Here is a 21414-nt window from a genome sequence, read left to right as displayed (position 1 = left end):
TGAGGGACTATTTTATATTGGGCGAGAACGACCTTTAATTACACAACTATCTAGAAGCCAGAACTCCTTTTCTTTAGAAACACCTATATTCAAGTCTGCTTTAGCGCTAAAGCAATCCATTTCTGGAGTGGTACTCATTTTTGGAACTCCCTTCCTCTTGACCTAAGACACGGGGAACAACCTTTACAACGCAACTTTTACAACGCACTACCATTACAACGCATTTTTTACAACGCATAATCCATTACAACGCATGACATTACAACGCATGACACTACAACGCATTTTTAAAAACTACCTTTACAACGCATTCCATTACAACGCATACTACCATTACAACGCATACCATTACAACGCATAATATTACACTATACTATCCAACACTTACCCTACTGATGCACCCCCTGGAGTTAGAATAGTAATTTTTACCCCTACACTATCCAACACTTACCCTACTGTTGCACCCCCTGGAGTTAGAATAGTAATTTTTACCCCTACACTATCCAACACTTACCCTACTGTTGCACCCCCTGGAGTTAGAATAGTAATTTTTACCCCTACACTATCCAACACTTACCCTACTGTTGCACCCCCTGGAGTTAGAATAGTAATTTTTACCCCTACACTATCCAACATTTACCCTACTGTTGCACCCCCTGGAGTCAGAATAGTAATTTTTACCCCTATACTATCCAACACTTACCCTACTGATGCACCCCCTGGAGTTAGAATAGTAATTTTTACCCCTATACTATCCAACACTTACCCTACTGATGCACCCCCTGGAGTTAGAATAGTAATTTTTACCCCTATACTATCCAACACTTACCCTACTGATGCACCCCCTGGAGTTAGAATAGTAATTTTTACCCCTATACTATCCAACACTTACCCTACTGATGCACCCCCTGGAGTTAGAATAGTAATTTTTACCCCTATACTATCCAACACTTACCCTACTGATGCACCCCCTGGAGTTAGAATAGTAATTTTTACCCCTATACTATCCAACACTTACCCTACTGTTGCACCCCCTGGAGTTAGAATAGTAATTTTTACCCCTACACTATCCAACACTTACCCTACTGTTGCACCCCCTGGAGTTAGAATAGTAATTTTTACCCCTATACTATCTAATACTTACCTTAAATGTAATTTAATATTATGCGTTGTAATGGTATGCGTTGTAAAGGTAGTATGCGTTGTAATGGTAATGCGTTGTAAAGGTATTTTTTAAAAATGCGTTGTAGTGTCCTGCGTTGTAATGTCATGCGTTGTAATGGATTATGCGTTGTAAAAAATGCGTTGTAAGTGCATGCGTTGTAAAAGTGTGCGTTGTAACGTCATACATCCTAAGACACAATTACGACATCCTATCTTTCTGGAAAGGCCTCAAGATTTACCTCTGTAAACCTTACCTCTGCAGTGATTGAACAAGCTTCTAGAAGACCCACACAGAACACCACCTTCATTGCTGCCCCCAAGTATGGTCTTACTGTCCTACCTGAAGAGACTACATGACTCACAGGCACCTGTTTAATGTTTAAACTCAGCTTGTTCCATCCTATTGTCCCTCCCCCCCACCCCACCCCCCACGCCTCTCTTTCTCTTCCCCTCATTTCTTGATGTTCCTTGACATACTCATAGAAACTGGTTCTAGGTAAAGCACCTTTATAGGTCTCCAGTGACGAGGCCCTATATACTAACTTCAAATAAATGTATTACATGACAATCTTTTTTGTATACTTTTCCAATGCAGTGCAGCTTTTGTTATTCTTTTTGTTAAGATGCAAAATGAAGCCTTACATTAAGATGGTCACAGTGGTGCTTTTTGCCTTTATAGCCTGACATAAATATGGGCACCTTGGTGCTTTTTGTCTTGATAGCCTGACATTAATATGGGCACCTTGGTGCTTATTTACCTTAATATCCTGACATTATATGGGCACCTTCGTGCTTTTTCTCTTTATATTCTGACGTTAATATGGGCACCTTGGTGCTTTTTGCCTTTTTAGCCTGACATTAATATATATACCTTGGTGCATTTTGCCTTTATAGCCTGACATTAACATGGGCACCTTGGTGCTTATTTACCTTAATACCCTGACATTATTTGGGCACCTTAGTGCTATGTGCCTTTATAGCCTGACATTAATATGGGCACCTTGGTGCTTTTTGCCTTTATAGCCTGACATTAATATGGGTACCTTGGTGCTTATTTACCTTAAAACCCTGGCATTATATGGGCACCTTGGTGCATTGTGCCTTTATAGCCTGACATTAATATGGGCACCTTGGTGCTTTTTAGGACTCGCGCCTAGCTTTGCAGTGCGTAGCACTGCTCATACAGCGCAAGACCTCATGTAGGGGCTTCTGAAAGCTGACCACATGCTTGTGCATGTGGTTTTGTTATTGTTGCAGGCTATTGGGCGTTGCGTGCGTCTTTCTAACAAAGACAGCACGCAATTGGGTAAATGCAGGCGCATGTCCCGCATTTGCCCCGCCCATGGCCTATTGGTGTCTGTTACCCACACGGCCGACATCTGTTTTGCACTATCATGCCAGATAATGCAAAACATATGTGTCGCTGTGGCGTGCGCATGCGCACTACTTCCATGCTTGTTGGTACTGCGAGTGAGATGCACCGCGTTGATTGGCATCGCTTGCTGCTAAGCCGTGTCTCTGGAAGGTGGGACGGCAGGTCCTGCCCCTGGCCGTGCGTCAGCCTGTGTCGGTATGCAGTGTGTGTGCTTCAGCACTGTCAGTGCGTGCTGACCTCACCTCGCCCCCCCGGGCGTCTACAGTGCTCAGCCCCTCTCCCTCGGTGGATGTGCTGCCCTGGGCCCTATTGTTGAAACGCCTGCCCTTCCTGGCAGCCCATGGTTGGCTTGTGGCCTGGATTGGCCTGGCTCCCGGTGCCGGCTTTGCTGCATTCGGCCGTGTGCGCTGCCTCCTCGCCGGTGGAGAAGGCCTCTGTGCGCAGACAGCGGCTGCTGGGGAGCGGGAAGGCAGCAGCCTGGGACCCAGGACGACAGGGCCCGCCATGCATGTTCCAGGTGAGAAGAGTCCCGGACTTATACCCATCCTATGTGGCTGGACCGGTACGCTTCTGAGGGGTCAGCGGCTTAAGGGTGCACCCGTGGGGTGTTTTTGCATAGTTTATGCATCCCGAGCACACCCCAGGCTCCCCGCTGCGCCGCGAGGGTTCCTGTTGCATTGGTGGATCTCATTGGAACCCCTATTGCGTGCTGGATCTCCTCGAATCCTGCGAGGCATGCTGTCGCGGTGCATCTTGAAGCAGCGCACCTTGGCGCTTCTTCTGGGCCCCGTGGGCTTCTTGCTGCCCCTTCTGAGTCCCACGTGCACATTGGAATTTCATCTGTGATCTGAGAGTCCCTTAGGTATTCCACAGGCGCATTTGTTATCCCCTCCCCTCCCAGTGGTTACCTTGATGTCCCTTCTGTATCTTCGGGGTGACTTTCGTTATAACCCCTTTTACCAAACGGAGACGACTTGGTGAAACCGGCACAATGCAGACGCCCGAAGAACCAAGTAATAGGGATTCTCTGCACTTCAAGTAGTGAGAGGGTGGTGTAAAAGGGGCTCACTGACACTGGTCCACGAGGAAATGTCCCTACTGGCCTTACTTAAAAGGCCTTTAAATTGCCATTGGGGCTGTGGCGGAGTCAGTCACTCATCAAGGCACCTCAGCATTTCTTACGTTTAAGATGCCAAGAAAATGAGTACCTTTGCCTAACAGAACTTGTAAATCGCTCACATTCCGACTGTGCCGCTTGGCGCAGGTGTTACCAACCAAACACCACAGGCAGGTTTTGAAATGCGAGTGCCAAGAGGCCCAGTGGGGTGCTGTGCACTTTACGCCATTCAGTCCACGCCAACGGTACGTGTTTTCTTGGCGTCACTTGAACACATGGAGAATAATTCGTAGCAGGTCCGAGAGGCCCGCCTGTTTTAAGTGCTAATAGACTGGCAGCTCTGTCCTACGGCCCAGGAGCTCACCGAGCAAACAACACCACTGGCATACCACAAGCGAGCTCAGCGTGATCGTTTCTGTGGTGCATGCACTCCCTGTGCGTGTATGTTCGTGTGTGCAATAGGCCTCGCATTTGCGAGAGATTAGGCTATTGGCATTGTAAATGACAATTCCTTTTATTTATGTTTTAAAAACCAACACGTAAATAAAAGGCATTGCCATTTACAATGCCAATAGATCAAACTATCACAACTGTGAGACCTATTGCATTGCAAATGCTTGTTACCTTTATAGCCTGACATTAAGATGGCACCTTGGGGCTTTTTGCCTTTATAGCCTGACATTAATATGGGCAACTTTGTGCTTTTTATATCCTGACATTAATATGGACACCGTGGTGCTTTGTGCCTTTATAGCCTCACATTAGGATGGGCACCTTGGTGCTTTGTGCCTTTACAGCCTGACCAACAAATGGCCGGCCCAGCTTCTTCTTAGCCTTACCCTCTTTCACTGCAGCTCAGTGACCATTCGGCCTCTCTCTCCACTGCCCTTAGATGCACCCTCTTCCTTCCTCTGCTGGTACTCCGCCTGGAGTCCCACTGCCTTTATGGCCTCCATCTCTCCCTGCCAGGCTCATAGCTTCCTTTGTCGTTTTGCCATTCCACTTTCAACAGAAGGATGCATTCAAGGGGGTCTGCTCTGTGTATAGCTCTCTGGCTTCCTGTCATTGGAGGAGGGGGGTGGGGTAGTGATGGGCGCCTGTGAGACCACTAGAGAAGGTCTCATCTCCAGCAAGGACTTGTGTCTGACTCAATAGACCTACAGCAGTGACCTACGTCCTGCTACAGAAAGGAGCTGTGTCCAACTCCGGGGCCTCTCATAACACACTGCAGCCTGCCACAGCACGCACGTGTGTCCGACTCAACAGACCCACACCAAGGACCTACGTCCTGCTACAGAGAGGAGCTGTGTACAACTCAAGGGCCTCTCATAACACTCTGCAGCCTGCCTCAGCACGCACGTGTCTGACTCAAGATGGACATCTACTCCCCTGCAGTACTGCTGTTTCCATGCATCCGTATACACAATCCAGACCTATTGTATTTGACAATGTTTCTTTTTTCAGGTATACACAGCAGAGGAATGTTATGCTAGAGCCCATGGGCCACACAGACGATGTTTTGGCTATGGCACAGTGAAGGTAAGTTTGGCACAGTGTCTCACCTGCTCTGCTGCTGCCGGATCAGGGCCTGGTGTGCCATGTTCAGTCAGGTTCTGCAGCTGGGGATACAACGACTGAGAGAGAGAGAGACAGTGTGTGAGCGAGAGAGAGAGGGGGGGGGGCGGAAGAGACAGAGAGATAGAGAGAGAAAGAAAGAGAGAGAGAGAGAGAAAGCGAGAGCGAGGGCGAGGGCGAGGGGTTGTGAGGGAGAGAGAAATGCAGAAGTTATTAAACTACTAGAGATAATAGTGACACCTAGTGGTCAAGGTAAGCATGGCACGACACTTGCAGTAATCTCTATGGACGCTCCCAGTGCAGAGGTCCATCACGGACATTTCTCATAACCTGATTACAAACCTCTCCTATAGTTTGCAGTTGTGAATCATATTTGCATAAAGTAGCGTGGGGAGTTTCGAGTGGCAGAACAGCAGCTCATATTCTTCTAAAGTCCCTGTAAACCCTATGGACGTGTAGTAACCTGGCTTCAACGGGGTCTGCTGACTCTGCACAGACACTTGTATGGGAACTACAGGTCTGCGGGCCCTGCTCGGTTTCACCAGTGGCCTTCTGTGGCCCCGTGTCTGCGGAATGGAGACCAAGACCATGTGACAACACCTGACCCCAGTATAGCCCAATCAATTCCAATCATGGGCAACAGAAACCACTTATGTGGGACTTTAGCGATATAGACTGCAGCTGAACCACCACCAATCGATGACGTCACATCTGAAACCAATATATATGCCAATAAAACCCCAAATGCACCAACTGTCCACCTTCCCACATCCAACTCACCACCATCTTCCAATGTATAGTGTGCATCACCACCCAGGAGCTCTCTGGTGAAAGTCACCGAACATGTGAACTGGAATTCCCACCTACCAACCAGATGTGCAAACAGAAGCAGGCGATGACACCCTTCATACCCCACAGACCAATGCAGCGATGCAAGCAGCAGCTGGGGCTGAAGTGAAGGTTCACAGCAGCACCAGGGGCAGAACGTCCCCTGGTGCTTGACTCCTGCACTGGGTCTGCTGGGATTGGAGCTCTTGTCTACACAGTCTGCTGCCTTATATATCACAAACCCCACCCTTGGTGCTGTAGCCTGAGGGCTCCGGCCTCCACCATGAGCCATTCTTAATGGGGGTCCCCCGCCCCTCCCTGCACTCAACCTCTTCCCATGCTGCAGTAGGTTTGAGGGAGCATGACTGACTCTCCTTCCTGAATGGTCCACTTCTTACATAACCCCTTTCTTGCTTCTCCCCCTCTCCCTGTCTGGGTTCTCACTGCCACAATTCTTTCCTTTCTTGCAATATTTTTTCTTACTGGCCTTTCTCTCTCCCACGTCTGTCATTTGCTACTCTCAGTTTCTTCTTTCTGTGCATCATTTCTGTCTCCCTCTCGTTCACTGAGCCCTCACATAGGAGCACTTCACCCCATCAGTTAGCCCTGCTCTGATCTTCCGTGGGCCGTTTAATGAGATTATCTCTGTGGCCCGTAGAACTGAAGAGGCCAATTTAAAACGGTTCATCTTTCAGTGGTTGCCCCCACTTAGGATGCTAGAGCGGGTGCTCACAGCATCACTGTCTCCAACCAGAGCCTCCCGCTTTGGCGTCCATGGAAAGGGTGGGGGTTAAGGGCCTTGTTATTGTTTGGGCCTGTTAGGCTCCAGGCCCAGAATCCAGGCTGTTAGAAGGGCGCCCGCCGGGAGCCCGATGGTGTCGGACTGACCACCCCGAGGGCCGCCGCTCCGTAGGCGAGTAGCCGAGCGCCGCTGAGAAGCCTCCTGGGCGAGGTCCTTCTCCTATGATCGTATCAGCCAAGCAACCCCACCACCACAAAGGGACACAGCCAGGGTATTTATTCTTATAAGAATTTATCGGTTATCAAGGCAGGTTTCTGTGGCAATATTTACAGGTGTATCTAGGGATCCAAGAGAGTCTCAAAGTCTGGTTTGGGATGGGGTAGCGGGACAGTCTCAGTCTTAGCCTGGTACTGGACACCCTGCGCCTAGCTCTCAAACCTCGAGCCGGGGCGTTCCGGGAGCCGGGACGTCGTCCGCACGGTTCGGGGGATTGCTGCGGTGAGGTCGAGCCGCAACGAGGTCAGCAGGGCTCCGATGGTCTACTTCTGCGAGGTCGAGCCGCGACGAGGTCAGCAGGGCTCCGATGTTCCGTGAGGGTCTTCTTCTCAGCAAAGGGGGGAGCCGCGATGCAGTCAGTAGGGCTCAGAGGTCCAAGTTCCCAGTACGAGTCTTTCTCCGTAGGGTCAGCCGCGATCCGATCAGCAGGGCTCTTGACTCCAGGATACAACTGCCGTCCTGGTTTGAGGCTGCCCCAGATATAGGTCTGGACCCCTTTGATGTCCGGACCCTTGCGCCTGGGAGGCGGAGGGGCCGGGATGGGAGAGGCCAAACACCCAGCGGGAGAGGCACCAGCGCCCAGGAAGGATAAAGGGCGATCGAAACCAGGCGTTGGGGACCGGTTGGGGGTCCCATCGAAACTCCCCTCCTCCGGGATCGGTGGAGTGGCCACTTGGTGCCCCCTGGCCGGTTCTTGGTGCCTCGATGTCGGGGCTTCGCTGGGGCCGAGGCCGGGGCGAGCCGTGTCGCGTAGGCTGGGGCCGGTAGCAAGGTACAATCCGGAGGGACCCCTAAGGGTGGGGGCTGCCCTCGTCGGGTCGGGTAGGAGGGTTCGGGACCACGCCACGAGGCCGGGTCCAACACAGGCCTAGCGAGATATGCAGACCTTTGCCACGCCTCCCTTCACTCCTTCCTCCCCAAACACTGAATGCCACCGGAGAGCACCCCCTTTTACCGGCTGCTATGCTCTTGGTTGCCCCCGACACTCTGCCTCATTCTGAGCTGTAGGTACCTCCGCTCTGCTGTGGTCACTCTCTTTACACCATAGTGGTACCTTTAGGACATTTTTAATGTTGAAGCCACACCCACTGAGTGACCTGCCACACTCAGAGCTTATCTTGTCCTTGTGCCATTCCACTTTCAACAAAAGGATGCTAAGCGTGCTCTGCTGTGGTCACTCTCTTCACACCACAGTGGTACCTGTAGGATGTGCCCAGGTGCCTGAATGTGGCGCGCCCTGGTCATTCGCCCATCTCTTGCTTCTGGGTGGAGACCATAGAGCAGGCTCTCCTATGTCTCCAGCTGTCCCAGATCTTTCACTTTCTTCCACCCTTGGGCGCACCCCACAGAGCAGGGGAGCCCAACACAGGTCTAGAAGATGGATGCTGGGAACTCAGCAATGCTGGTACTCCTGGATCTGTCGGCCGCCTTTGATACGGTGGACCACACCAGACTACTCAGCCGGCTGGCCGAGATAGGGATTCAGGATAAGGCGCTGGATTGGGTACACTCCTACCTATCCCAGAAAACCCAGAAGGTGGCACTTGGAACGATCTCGTCGGCTCCCAAGCCCCTTGGCTGTGGAGTCCCGCAGGGGTCGGCCTTAAGCCCCCTTTTGTTCAATGTCTACCTTGCTCCTCTCTTTACGCTTATTGCCAACTGGGGTGTCAAGGCAATTTCATATGCCGATGACACACAGTTGGTATTTCCGTATTCCGAGATCACGCAAGAGTCCTTTTCTAACTTCAAAGGCTGTCTTCAAGATGTAGCCCACTGGATGAACGCTAATAAATTAAAACTTAATGCCAATAAGACTGAGGTTATCTTTTTTGGCAAGGGCTCCCCGCCCGCGTCAGATCTTTGGTGGCCGTCGGAGATGGGTCCTGCTCCATCACCCAGTCACACGGCAAAAAATCTTGGAGTGAGATGGGATGATTGCATGTCCTTTACCTCCCATATCCAACAAGTTGCCGGATGTTGTACGAGCAAACTGAGAAATCTTCGTAAAATTCTCAGACTCCTACCAGAAGGCTGCCCGAAAAACGGTTATCCACGCTACTGTGACCTCAAGGCTGGATTATGCCAATGGACTCTACCTAGGCCTACCAAAATACCTGACACAAAAGCTTCAGGTAGTTCAAAATGCGGCTGCGAGACTGTTACTGCGAATTCCACTCAAGCAGTCAGTCTCTCCGCATCTTCGATCTCTGCACTGGTTGCCAGTTGCCAGCAGAATAAAGTTTAAAGCACTAACGCTGGCTTTTAGATCTTTGCATGGCTCCTGTCCAGTATACCTGAAAAACCGTCTTCCCAGATACTCCCAAACCCGCGCATTGCGGTCTAACTGCCGTGTTCAACTGACAGTCCCACGCACGAATAAGGCTCGACTCGGGGGTCGGACTTTTTCGGCTAACGTCTCCGCTCTGTGGAATACCCTGCCACAAGAAATTCAACAGGCCCCTTCCGAATCCTGTTTTAAGACACTGCTAAAAACCTGGCTTTTTAACCAACCACGCTAGCTTTTTAATTTTTAATTGCTATTTTTTCCCATGTCTTCTGTGTTCTACTAGCGCCGGGACACCTCCTTGCGAGGTAGCTGTCGCGCTTTACAAAATCCAGTATTATTATTATTATTATTATTAGAAGGGCCGAATGTTCACCAGATGTTCAGTATATTCACTTTACACTCAATGGATCTAAGTGGCGCTTATTTACGTAATCTGCGAATATCCTGCAAATGTGGCATGGGTGTGGCCCTCCTGGACAGAGAACGCTGAGTTGCCGTTTTATCTACACAAGACAGCATTTTACGAATCGGAGGACTTATCAAGGTCCAAAAACGATTTCCAGAAACCAATTGGGAATTCTGTTTGCAACTGCGATAAACTTTTCATTTAGCACGCACTATGGTCGAACATACCGACGTGGTACAAGACGAGTGAGTTTACGTCCGTGACTCGGGAATTAATCAAGCAAGTGATTTGTATACAACAACTAATACCATATAAAACTGGATACATAGCTACGAAACTCAAGCCTTGAAAAAGCCCAGGGGGGCGAAACGTGCGTCGGCTGCTGTTGTTCTGCATGTTTTTTGACCATTAAAACTCTGCGACAGGACCTGATTGAAAAGTTTTTTGTGCCATCACGATAAAGGACATTTGAACAATTGATTCTTTGACATTGTGCTCAGGTTTTAACTATACCTATGGATTACAGACACTACAAATGGGTGTGCTCAGGTGTATTTTAAGTTTGTATGTTGCTATAGGACTTGTCCTAACGCTATTATACCCTGATGGGTGGGTATTGCCAACACCATTGCAGCACCCCTAAAAGAAAGACATGAGCTATATATTTTGATGTTCAATTGACTTTTTTCAATGGATGTGCAGATCCTTAAGCAAATACCCATTAAGTTTTGAGTATACCCTCCTGGACTATGTTAGAGCTCATCCGCTACCTGCTCTTGAATGTTGTAGTCTGTGGTTTGCTCCTGTTCCACTGCTCCCTTTGGTCTTTGGCCATTCCTTCCCAGTTGGCGTCCATCAGTCCATGATGGAGCCCACAAACCACAGCTCCATGTTACAGCTTCCCCACTCAGTGGGTTTCTCCTCTTGTGCACTTGTGTAAACCCCATGGACCATATTCTCTTTAGCTGCTTCTCTTTCACTCCTAGGTGGATCCCAAAGAGCAGTCGACCCCCCCTCAGCTGTGCCTCTCACTGGGGGCTTCTCTTTCACTCCTGGGAGGATCCCAAAGAGCAGTCTCCCCCCCCCCTCAGCTGTGCCTCTCAGTGGGGGCTTGTCTTTCACTCCTGGAGCAGTCTCCCCCCTCAGCTGTGCCTCTCAGTGGGGGCGTCTTTTTCACTCCTGGGTGGATCCTACAGAGCAGTCTCCCCCCCCTCAGCTGTGCCTCTCAGTGGGGTCGTCTCTATCACTCATGGGTGGATCCCAAAGAGCAGTTCCTCCCCCTCAGCTGTGCCTCTCAGTGGGGGCTTCTCTTTCACTCCTGGGTGGATCCCACAGAGCAGTCTCCCCCCTCAGCTGTGCCTCTCAGTGGGGGCGTCTCTTTCACTCCTGGGTGGATCCCAAAGAGCAGTCTCCCCCTCTCAGTGGGGGCATCTCTTTCACTCCTGGGTGGATCCCAAAGAGCAGTCTCCCCCCCCCTCAGCTGTGCCTCTCAGTGGGGGCGTCTCTTTCACTCCTGGGTGGATCCCAAAGAGCAGTCTCTCCCCTCAGCTGTGCCTCTCAGTGGGGGCTTCTCTTTCACTCCTGGGTGGATCCCAAAGAGCAGTCTCCCCCCTCAGCTGTGTATCTCAGTGGGGGCGTCTCTTTCACTCCTGGGTGGATCCCACAGAGCAGTCTCCACCCCTCTCAGCTGTGCCTCTCAGTGGCTGCTTCTCTTTCACTCCTGGGTGGATCCCAAAGAACAGTCTCCCCCCTCAGCTGTGCCTCTCAGGGGGGGCGTCTCTTTCACTCCTGGGTGGATCCCAAAGAGCAGTCTCCCCCCCCCCTCAGCTGTGCCTCTCAGTGGGGGCGTCTCTTTCACTCCTGGGTGGATCCCAAAGAGCAGTCTCTCCCCTCAGCTGTGCCTCTCAGTGGGGGCTTCTCTTTCACTCCTGGGTGGATCCCAAAGAACAGTCTCCCCCCTCAGCTGTGCCTCTCAGTGGGGGCGTCTCTTTCGCTCCTGGGTGGATCCCACAGAGCAGTCTCCCCCCTCTCAGCTGTGCCTCTCAGTGGGGGCGTCTCTGTCACTCCTGGGTGGATCCCAAAGAGCAGTCTCCCCCCCCTGAGCTGTGCCTCTCAGTGGGGGCGTCTCTTTCACTCCTGGGTGGATCCCAAAGAGCAGTCTCCCCCCCCTCAGCTGTGCCTCTCAGTGGGGGCGTCTCTTTCACTCCTGGGTGGATCCCAAAGAGCAGTCGCTCCCCTCAGCTGTGCCTCTCAGTGGGGGCTTCTCTTTCACTCCTGGGTGGATCCCAAAGAGCAGTCCCCCCCCTCAGCTGTGCCTCTCAGTGGGGACATCTCTTTCACTCCTGGGTGGATCCCACAGAGCAGTCTCCCCCCCTCTCAGCTGTGCCTCTCAGTGGGGGCGTCTCTGTCACTCCTGGGTGGATCCCAAAGAGCAGTCCCTCCCCCCTCAGCTGTGCCTCTCAGTGGGGGCTTCTCTTTCACTCCTGGGTGGATCCCAAAGAGCAGTCTCCCCCCCCTCAGCTGTGCCTCTCACTGGGGGCGTCTCTTTCACTCCTGGGTGGATCCCAAAGAGCAGTCTCCCCCCCCTCAGCTGTGCCTCTCAGTGGGGGCTTCTCTTTCACTCCTGGGTGGATCCCAAAGAGCAGTCTCCCCCCCTCAGCTGTGCCTCTCAGTGGGGGCTCCTCTTTCACTCCTGGGTGGATCCCAAAGAGCAGTCTCCCCCCACCCCCTCAGCTGTGCCTCTCAGTGGCTGCTTCTCTTTCGCTCCTGGGTGGATCCCAAAGAGCAGTCTCCCCCCTCAGCTGTGCCTCTCAGTGGGGGCGTCTTTTTCACTCCTGGGTGGATCCTACAGAGCAGTCCCCCCCCCCCCCTCAGCTGTGCCTCTCAGTGGGGGCGTCTCTATCACTCATGGGTGGATCCCAAAGAGCAGTCCCTCCCCCCTCAGCTGTGCCTCTCAGTGGGGGCTTCTCTTTCACTCCTGGGTGGATCCCACAGAGCAGTCTCCCCCCTCAGCTGTGCCTCTCAGTGGGGGCGTCTCTTTCACTCCTGGGCGGATCCCAAAGAGCAGTCTCCCCCCCTCAGCTGTACCTCTCAGTGGGGGCATCTCTTTCACTCCTGGGTGGATCCCAAAGAGCAGTCTCCCCCCCCCCTCAGCTGTGCCTCTCAGTGGGGGCGTCTCTTTCACTCCTGGGTGGATCCCAAAGAGCAGTCTCTCCCCTCAGCTGTGCCTCTCAGTGGGGGCTTCTCTTTCACTCCTGGGTGGATCCCAAAGAGCAGTCTCCCCCCTCAGCTGTGTATCTCAGTGGGGGCGTCTCTTTCACTCCTGGGTGGATCCCACAGAGCAGTCTCCCCCCCTCTCAGCTGTGCCTCTCAGTGGCTGCTTCTCTTTCACTCCTGGGTGGATCCCAAAGAGCAGTCTCCCCCCTCAGCTGTGCCTCTCAGGGGGGGCGTCTCTTTCACTCCTGGGTGGATCCCAAAGAGCAGTCTCCCCCCCCTCAGCTGTGCCTCTCAGTGGGGGCGTCTCTTTCACTCCTGGGTGGATCCCAAAGAGCAGTCTCTCCCCTCAGCTGTGCCTCTCAGTGGGGGCTTCTCTTTCACTCCTGGGTGGATCCCAAAGAACAGTCTCCCCCCTCTCAGCTGTGCCTCTCAGTGGGGGCGTCTCTGTCACTCCTGGGTGGATCCCAAAGAGCAGTCTCCCCCCCCCCCTGAGCTGTGCCTCTCAGTGGGGGCGTCTCTTTCACTCCTGGGTGGATCCCAAAGAGCAGTCTCCCCCCCCTCAGCTGTGCCTCTCAGTGGGGGCGTCTCTTTCACTCCTGGGTGGATCCCAAAGAGCAGTCGCTCCCCTCAGCTGTGCCTCTCAGTGGGGGCTTCTCTTTCACTCCTGGGTGGATCCCAAAGAGCAGTCCCCCCCTCAGCTGTGCCTCTCAGTGGGGGCATCTCTTTCACTCCTGGGTGGATCCCACAGAGCAGTCTCCCCCCCTCTCAGCTGTGCCTCTCAGTGGGGGCGTCTCTGTCACTCCTAGGTGGATCCCAAAGAGCAGTCCCTCCCCCCTCAGCTGTGCCTCTCAGTGGGGGCTTCTCTTTCACTCCTGGGTGGATCCCAAAGAGCAGTCTCCCCCCCCCCCCCTCAGCTGTGCCTCTCAGTGGGGGCGTCTCTTTCACTCCTGGGTGGATCCCAAAGAGCAGTCTCCCCCCCCCCTCAGCTGTGCCTCTCAGTGGGGGCTTCTCTTTCACTCCTGGGTGGATCCCAAAGAGCAGTCTCCCCCCCTCAGCTGTGCCTCTCAGTGGGGGCTCCTCTTTCACTCCTGGGTGGATCCCAAAGAGCAGTCTCCCCCCCCCTCAGCTGTGCCTCTCAGTGGCTGCTTCTCTTTCACTCCTGGGTGGATCCCAAAGAGCAGTCTCCCCCCTCAGCTGTGCCTCTCAGTGGGGGAGTCTCTTTCACTCCTGGGTGGATTCCAAAGAGCAGTCTCCCCCCCCCCCCTCAGCTGTGCCTCTCAGTGGGTGCTTCTCTTTCACTCCTGGGTGGATCCCAAAGAGCAGTCTCCCCCCCCCTCAGCTGTGCCTCTCAGTGGCTGCCTCTTTTTCACTCCTGGGTGGATCCCAAAGAGCAGTCTCCCCCCTCAGCTGTGCCTCTCAGTGGGGGCGTCTCTTTCACTCCTGGGTGGATCCCACAGAGCAGTCTCCCCTCCCCCCCCCCTCAACTGTACCTCTCGGTGGGGGCTTCTCTTTCACTCCTGGGTGGATCCCAAAGAGCAGTCTCCCCCCTCAGCTGTGCCTCTCAGTGGCTGCTTCTCTTTCACTCCTGGGTGGATACCAAAGAGCAGTCTCCCCCCCCCCCTCAGCTGTGCCTCTCAGTGGCTGCTTCTCTTTCACTCCTGGGTGGATCCCAAAGAGCAGTCTCCCCGCATCAGCTGTGCCTCTCAGTGGCTGCTTCTCTTTCACTCCTGTGTGGATCCCAAAGAGCAGTCTCCCCTCCCTCAGCTGTGCCTCTCAGTGGCTGCTTCTCTTTCACTCCTGGGTGGATCCCAAAGAGCAGTCTCTCCCCCTCAGCTGTGCCTCTCAGTGGCTGCTTCTCTTTCACTCCTGGGTGGATCCCACAGAGCAGTCTCCCCCCCTCAGCTGTGCCTCTCAGTGGCTGCTTCTCTTTCACTCCTGGGTGGATCCCACAGAACAGTCTCCCCCCCCCCCTCAGCTGTGCCTCTCAGTGGGGGCTTCTCTTTCACTCCTTGGTGGATCCCAAAGAGCAGTCTCCCCCCCCCCTCAGCTGTGCCTCTCAGTGGCTGCTTCTCTTTCACTCCTGGGTGGATCCCAAAGAGCACTCTCCCCCCTCAGCTGTGCCTCTCAGTGGGGGCTTCCCTTTCACTCATGGGTGGTTCCCAAAGAGCAGTCTCCCCCCCCCCTCAGCTGTGCCTCTCAGTGGGGGCTTCCCTTTCACTCATGGGTGGTTCCCAAAGAGCAGTCTCCCCCCCCCTCAGCTGTGCCTCTCAGTGGTTGCTTCTCTTTCACTCCTGGGTGGATCCCACAGAGCAGTCTCCCCCCCTCTCAGCTGTGCCTCTCAGTGGGGGCGTCTCTGTCACTCCTGGGTGGATCCCAAATAGCAGTCCCCCCCCCCTCAGCTGTGCCTCTCAGTGGCTGCTTCTCTTTCACTCCTGGGTAGATCCCATCGAGCAGTCTCCCCCCCCCCTCAGCCCTGCCTCTCAGTGGGTGCCTCTCTTTCACTCCTGGGTGGATCCCAAAGAGCAGTCTCTTCCCCTCAGCTGTGCCTCTCAGTGGGGGCTTCTCTTTCACTCCTGGGTGGATCCCAAAGAGCAGTCTCCCCCCCCCCTCAGCTGTGCCTCTCAGTGGCTGCTTCTCTTTCACTCCTGGGTGGATCCCATCGAGCAGTCTCCCCCCCCCCCTCAGATGTGCATCTCAGTGGGGGCTTCTGTTTCACTCCTGGGTGGGTCCCAAAGACCATGTCTCCCCCCCCCCCTCAGCTGTGCCTCTCAGTGGGGGCGTCTCTTTCATTCCTGGGTGGATCCCAAAGAGCAGTCTCTCCCCTCAGCTGTGCCTCTCAGTGGGGGCTTCTCTTTCACTCATGGGTGGATCCCAAAGAGCAGTCTCCCCCCTCAGCTGTGCCTCTCAGTAGAGCTTCTCTTTCACTCCTGGGTGGATCCCAAAGAGCAGTCTCCCCCCTCAGCTGTGCCTCTCAGTAGAGCTTCTCTTTCACTCCTGGGTGGATCCCAAAGAGCAGTCTCCCCCCCTCAGCTGTGCCTCTCAGTGGGGGCTTGTCTTTCACTCCTGGGTGGATCCCACAGAGCAGTCCCTCCCCCCTCAGCTGTGCCTCTCAGTGGGGGCTTCTCTTTCACTCCTGGGTGGATCCCAAAGAGCAGTCCCCCCCCCCTCAGCTGTGCCTCTCAGTGGGGGCGTCTCTTTCACTCCTGGGTGGATCCCAAAGAGCAGTCTCCCCCCCCCCCCCTCAGCTGTGCCTCTCAGTGGCTGCTTCTCTTTCACGCCTGGGTGGATCCCATCGAGCAGTCTCCCCCCCTCAGCTGTGCCTCTCAGTGGGGGCTTCTCTTTCACTCCTGGGTGGATCCCAAAGAGCAGTCTCCCCCCCCCCCCTCAGCTGTGCCTCTCAGTGGCTGCTTCTCTTTCACTCCTGGGTGGATCCCACAGAGCAGTCTCCCTCCCTCCCCTCGGCTGTGCCTCTCAGTGGGGGCTTCTCTTTCACTCCTGGGTGGATCCCACAGAGCAGTCTCCCCCCCCTCCCCTCAGCTGTGCCTCTCAGTGGGGGCTTCTCTTTCACTCCTGGGTGGATCCCAAAGAGCAGTCTCCCCCCTCAGCTGTGCCTCTCAGTGGGGGCGTCTCTTTCACTCCTGGGTGGATCCCAAAGAGCAGTCTCCCCCCCTCAGCTGTGTCTCTCAGTGGGGGCTTCTCGTTTACTCATGGGTGGATCCCAAAGAGCAGTCTCTCCCCCTCAGCTGTGCCTCTCAGTGGGTGCTTCTCTTTCACTCATTCATGGACCACATGGAGCCCCCTCCCTTCTGTATTCACGCGGCTTTCTTGATGCTCTGAGTCCTTCTTCATGTCTGAATATTCCAAATCCAAGTGATCCCTGAAACCTGAGCTTCCGCCACACAGATCTGACACCAATTCAAACTCCTCACCCACACTTCAAGGCACTACATAGCACTGGTCCAGCACACCCTAACAACCACATCTGCTTTTACAAACCTTGCAGACACCCACGCTTGTCCAGACTCTGACTTGCACACAGCCCACGCATACGGAAACCCAATTCCGGTGGACGGTCCATCTCCTACATCACTCCTAAAGCATGGAACGACCTGCCTTCACCGCACATCTTGAGTTCCGCAAGTGGCTAAAGACCTGGATTTTCTGGTAGTCCCACTGGGCCCTCGGATTGGCTAGACTCGCCCCTGCTCATCGGCAGCGCTGGAGTACCCTTCCAGGTGATCCTGAACTCTACAAATCTGCATAATATAACTCCTCAAAAAAGTATTCACAAGCTTCTTAGGACAGAAATAAATACCAACAATGCCTGGAAGACGGGCTTCAGCACAGAGAGAAGACGGCCATTGAAAAACAAATACAAGTTTGGACTGACCCAACCCAAACAATGGAGGGGGTCCTGGGAGAGCTTCTTCCAGCCAGGGATAACGCCACACCAATGAATAATTATTCAACCATCTCTGGGCAGAAGTACAACCAAAAGCACCAGTGGTCCTGGACATTTCACTCCACAGCACACCTTAGATAACAACCAATAACCCTGGAATGATGTCATCATCCAGATAAAAATATGCTTCTTTCTGACTATTCCACTCCAATGAGAAACTACCTCCCACCAATCGCACATAAAGCCATACATTGGGCTACAAAATACTGTTCATAAATCAACCCACAAAGAAGGTTGGTGGAGAACTAGCCACTGCCCACAGTAACTCTCCAGCAACCCAAACTATCCCAGATTACACTGCTTGGAATGTATACATCCAGCCATCCAATGCTCTCCATCCCCAACCCTCGTAGCCAAATTTGTTTTTATTTACTGACGTTTCCCATGCAATCTGTTATTTGCTGAGCCCTTAATAGACGTTGCCTCCAAGATTGTAATGAAACATCCTAACCATTGCCCACTCCAAGACTTTCATTTCTGGGTTGACAAACATAAACTGTCTAAGATTAAATGCCCCCTTTCCAACCTGGAATCACTTACCTTCTTCAAATGACATATGCCCCCTTCGACCCTCCTAGGCATACACTTCATACAATATTCACCCCTCTACTTCATCACCCTGACTGACAAACATTGCATCACCTCAACTGACAAACACATAGTCCAACCTCCAAATCTCGTCGTCGCCGTTGACTGGAACCCCACAAATCATAAAATAACTGACTGTAGAAAAAATGAATGTTCCATTTCTCAACTGACCACCTCCCTCCCTAACAACCCAAGAATAGCAGCCCCACCTCTAGCTGACATCTGTCCATGGCAACCTTGTCTGGCCCTAAACCTGCTGAACTACTTATCACCCACAGACAGCTGGACAGCTTCAATCTGTATTACTATCCCTGGAACCAGGTCAAGGGGTTTCTGGAAAGGTGATGGAATTAAACGTGCAGCCGCAATGACAAACCAGGGCTCTGCAGCTGTGGAATTTATAGAGCCACTGTGAAAAAAACAAATTACCCCTGATGCATCTCACGCCATCACCCCACCATCGAAGTAAGTTGACAAGATGACAATAGAATTCCAGAATATGGAATTAAGTGGTAAACTTTACCTCAAGAGTATTTCACACAGAAGACTGATTCATCTCAAAAGCTTAAAAGGTGAAAATAATATCTTCACATAAGCAAACTGATTAACTTAATGCTTCAGCCTTACAAAAGACCCTGTCTCATCAGGATTCCTAGAAGTCACACCCTCCGCACATATATTCCAGTAAACTTCCTTAATATCTCAGTAGCCGCCCTGGCGAGCGCGATCATCAAACAATCAAGAGAATTGACGAACAAACTCAAGAGCTCATCTATGAAACCTTTTGTAAAAAGCTGCGCAGTGACCCAAGGGCTACTTCTCTCGCCAATAGAGAACGGTCTAGTCTTAGGCAAAGGAAATGAACGGTCTGACGTCAGTCAACTGCCAGCCTTCATGAACCGCGTCTCCGGATTCTGCCCTGTTCGTGGCATGGAAGCGGCAACGACACATGGGACGACATAAGACTATGACCGGTTGTAATACGGTCCATCCTGCCACGCTGCCACAGACACTCAAGTACTCTGGCACTGCCCCCTTCCTCTCTAGCAGGCACCTCGACATAGCGCTTTATCTTCAGCGCACTCCCCTCTAACCGAGAGATTCCCACGAGGCGCTATCATTGTCCTCTTCCTCTTTAATGTGTAACTCAGCCCTCACCCTGCCTCATCCCTCGTCCAGCATCAAGCTGTACAATTACACTCATGACACACGTAATCCACCTTACAGCACGGAAACCCATTGTGTCTGCTTCCGGTGCCAAAGGCCAATACCTGGAAAGGGGTGACCACGGGGTGCTTAGCACCTCAAACTAGACACATGGAAATCCGCGATGCTAGCTTACAAAAACCATCAATGTGTCCCTTTTCCACATCTACCAAATGAGCATGACCCCTTCAAACCAGGTAAGGAATCTGGGGTGATTATGGGCTTCAATCTTTCCCTTGTGGCACAGGTGAAGCATGATAATAAAGGGTCTTTTACATGATGTAAAGCCTATGTCGAAGCGTTCATTACAGCCTCCACCTCGAAGGGCATAAGCAATATCAACCTACAACTCCTCCGCCCAGACTACGCTAATAGTATATGTCTTGGGGTTTACTTTCCTCTCCACTGGATTCGTAAATTACAGAAAACCAAAACTGCATGTGTGAGACCACGCCTAAGTCTATGCATCTGGACTTGCGTCTCACCTCCTTGTATCATTACACTGGCGGCGCGTGTGAGACCACGCTTCACTCTATGCATCTGGACTCGCGTCTCACCGGCACGTATCACTACACTGGAGGCACGTGTGAGACGACCACGCTTCACTCTATGCATCTGGACTCGTGTCTCACCTGCTCACATCACTACACTAGAGGCACGTGTGAGACCGCGCTTCACTCTTTGCATCTGGACTCGCGTCTCACCTGCTCGTATCACTACACTGGCAGCGACTCGCGTCTCATCTGCTCGTATCACTACACTGGTGGCGCGTGTGAGACCGTGCTTCACTCTTTGCATCTGGACTCGCGTCTCACCTGCTCGGATCACTACACCGGCGGCGCGTGTGAGACCGCGCTTCATTCTATGCATCTGGACTCGTGTCTCACCTGCTCGCATCACTACACCTGTTACAGCAAACAAATGATGGACAAAATGCTGACAATGCAAACATTCTCCCCCAGTCAAAAGATCTGGGTTAAACCCATCGTTCTTTTCCCCACTACGCTATCCCAGTTTGGACCCAGCCATATGCAAATCAGTCTTGACCCTGTGCCCCATGGGAACAGTCCAGACCGAACTGCCAGGCCAGGTCCTCCCTGGACCGGAGACAAGCATCCTGGTACCGGTTTCAGGGTATGTCACCCTTCTTCAACCAGGCTAGCTTGAATCCAGTGGCGCAGTGAGCAAGGGACCCACGTCTGGGCATACCCATCCCACTTAGGGCGAAAAGTGTTACAGCAAACAAATGATGGACGGAATGCTGACAATGCAAACATTCTCCCCCAGTCAAAATATCTGGGATAAATCCATCGTTCTTTTGCCCACTACGCCACCCCAGTTTGGACCCAGCCATATGCAAATCAGTTTTGACTCTGTGCCCCATGGGAACAGTCCAGACCGAACTGCCAGGCCAGGTCCTCCCTGGACCGGAGACAAGCATCCTGGGACCGGTTAAAGGGTATGTCACCATTCTTCAACCAGGCTAGCTTGAATCCAGTGGCACAGTGAGCAAGGGACCCACGTCTGGGCATACCCATCCCACTTAGGGCGAAAAGTGTTACAGCAAACAAATGATGGACGGAATGCTGACAATACAAACCTTCTCCCCCAGTCAAAAGATCTGGGTTAAATCCATTGTTCTTTTGCCCACTACGCCACCCCAGTTTGGACCCAGCCATATGCATATCAGTCTTGACCCTGTGCCCCATGGGAACAGTCCAAACCGAACTGCCAGGCCAGGTCCTCCCTCGACTGGAGACAAGCATCCTGGGACCGGTTTCAGGGTATGTCACCCTCTTTCAGCCAGGCTAGCTTGAATCCAGTGGCACAGTGAGCAAGGGACCCACGACTGGGCATACCCATCCCACTTAGGGCGAAAAGTGTTACAGCAAACAAATGATGGACGGAATGCTGACAATGCAAGCATTCTCCCCCAGTCAAAATATCTGGGATAAATCCATCGTTCTTTTGCCCACTACGCCAGCCCAGTTTGGACCCAGCTACATGCAAATCAGTTTTGACTCTGTGCCCCATGGGAACAGTCCAGACCGAACTGCCAGGCCAGGTCCTCCCTGGACCGGAGACAAGCATCCTGGGACCGGTTTCAGGGTATGTCACCCTTCTTCAACCAGGCTAGCTTGAATGCAGTGGCGCAGTGAGCAAGGGACCCAC

At 52.8% G+C, this 21414-nt stretch overlaps 1 protein-coding gene across 1 annotated transcript in view; it reads right to left on the bottom strand.

Moving 5' to 3' along the window:
• LOC146808839 (transmembrane protease serine 5-like) overlaps window positions 1-21414 on the bottom strand; it is a 251149-nt gene that overhangs the window by 204040 nt on the left and 25695 nt on the right. The window contains exon 3 of the mRNA XM_085614243.1: window positions 5219-5290. Within this exon, the coding sequence (XP_085470369.1) occupies window positions 5219-5290 (72 nt within the window). The remainder of the gene's footprint in view (window positions 1-5218; window positions 5291-21414) is intronic.

The sequence above is a fragment of the Triturus cristatus genome, chromosome 7 (assembly GCF_964204655.1).
Source record: "Triturus cristatus chromosome 7, aTriCri1.1, whole genome shotgun sequence".
NCBI lineage: Eukaryota > Metazoa > Chordata > Amphibia > Caudata > Salamandridae > Triturus > Triturus cristatus.
The sequence above is the reverse complement of the archived record's forward strand: the minus strand, read 5'-3'. Positions and strand labels throughout refer to the sequence as shown.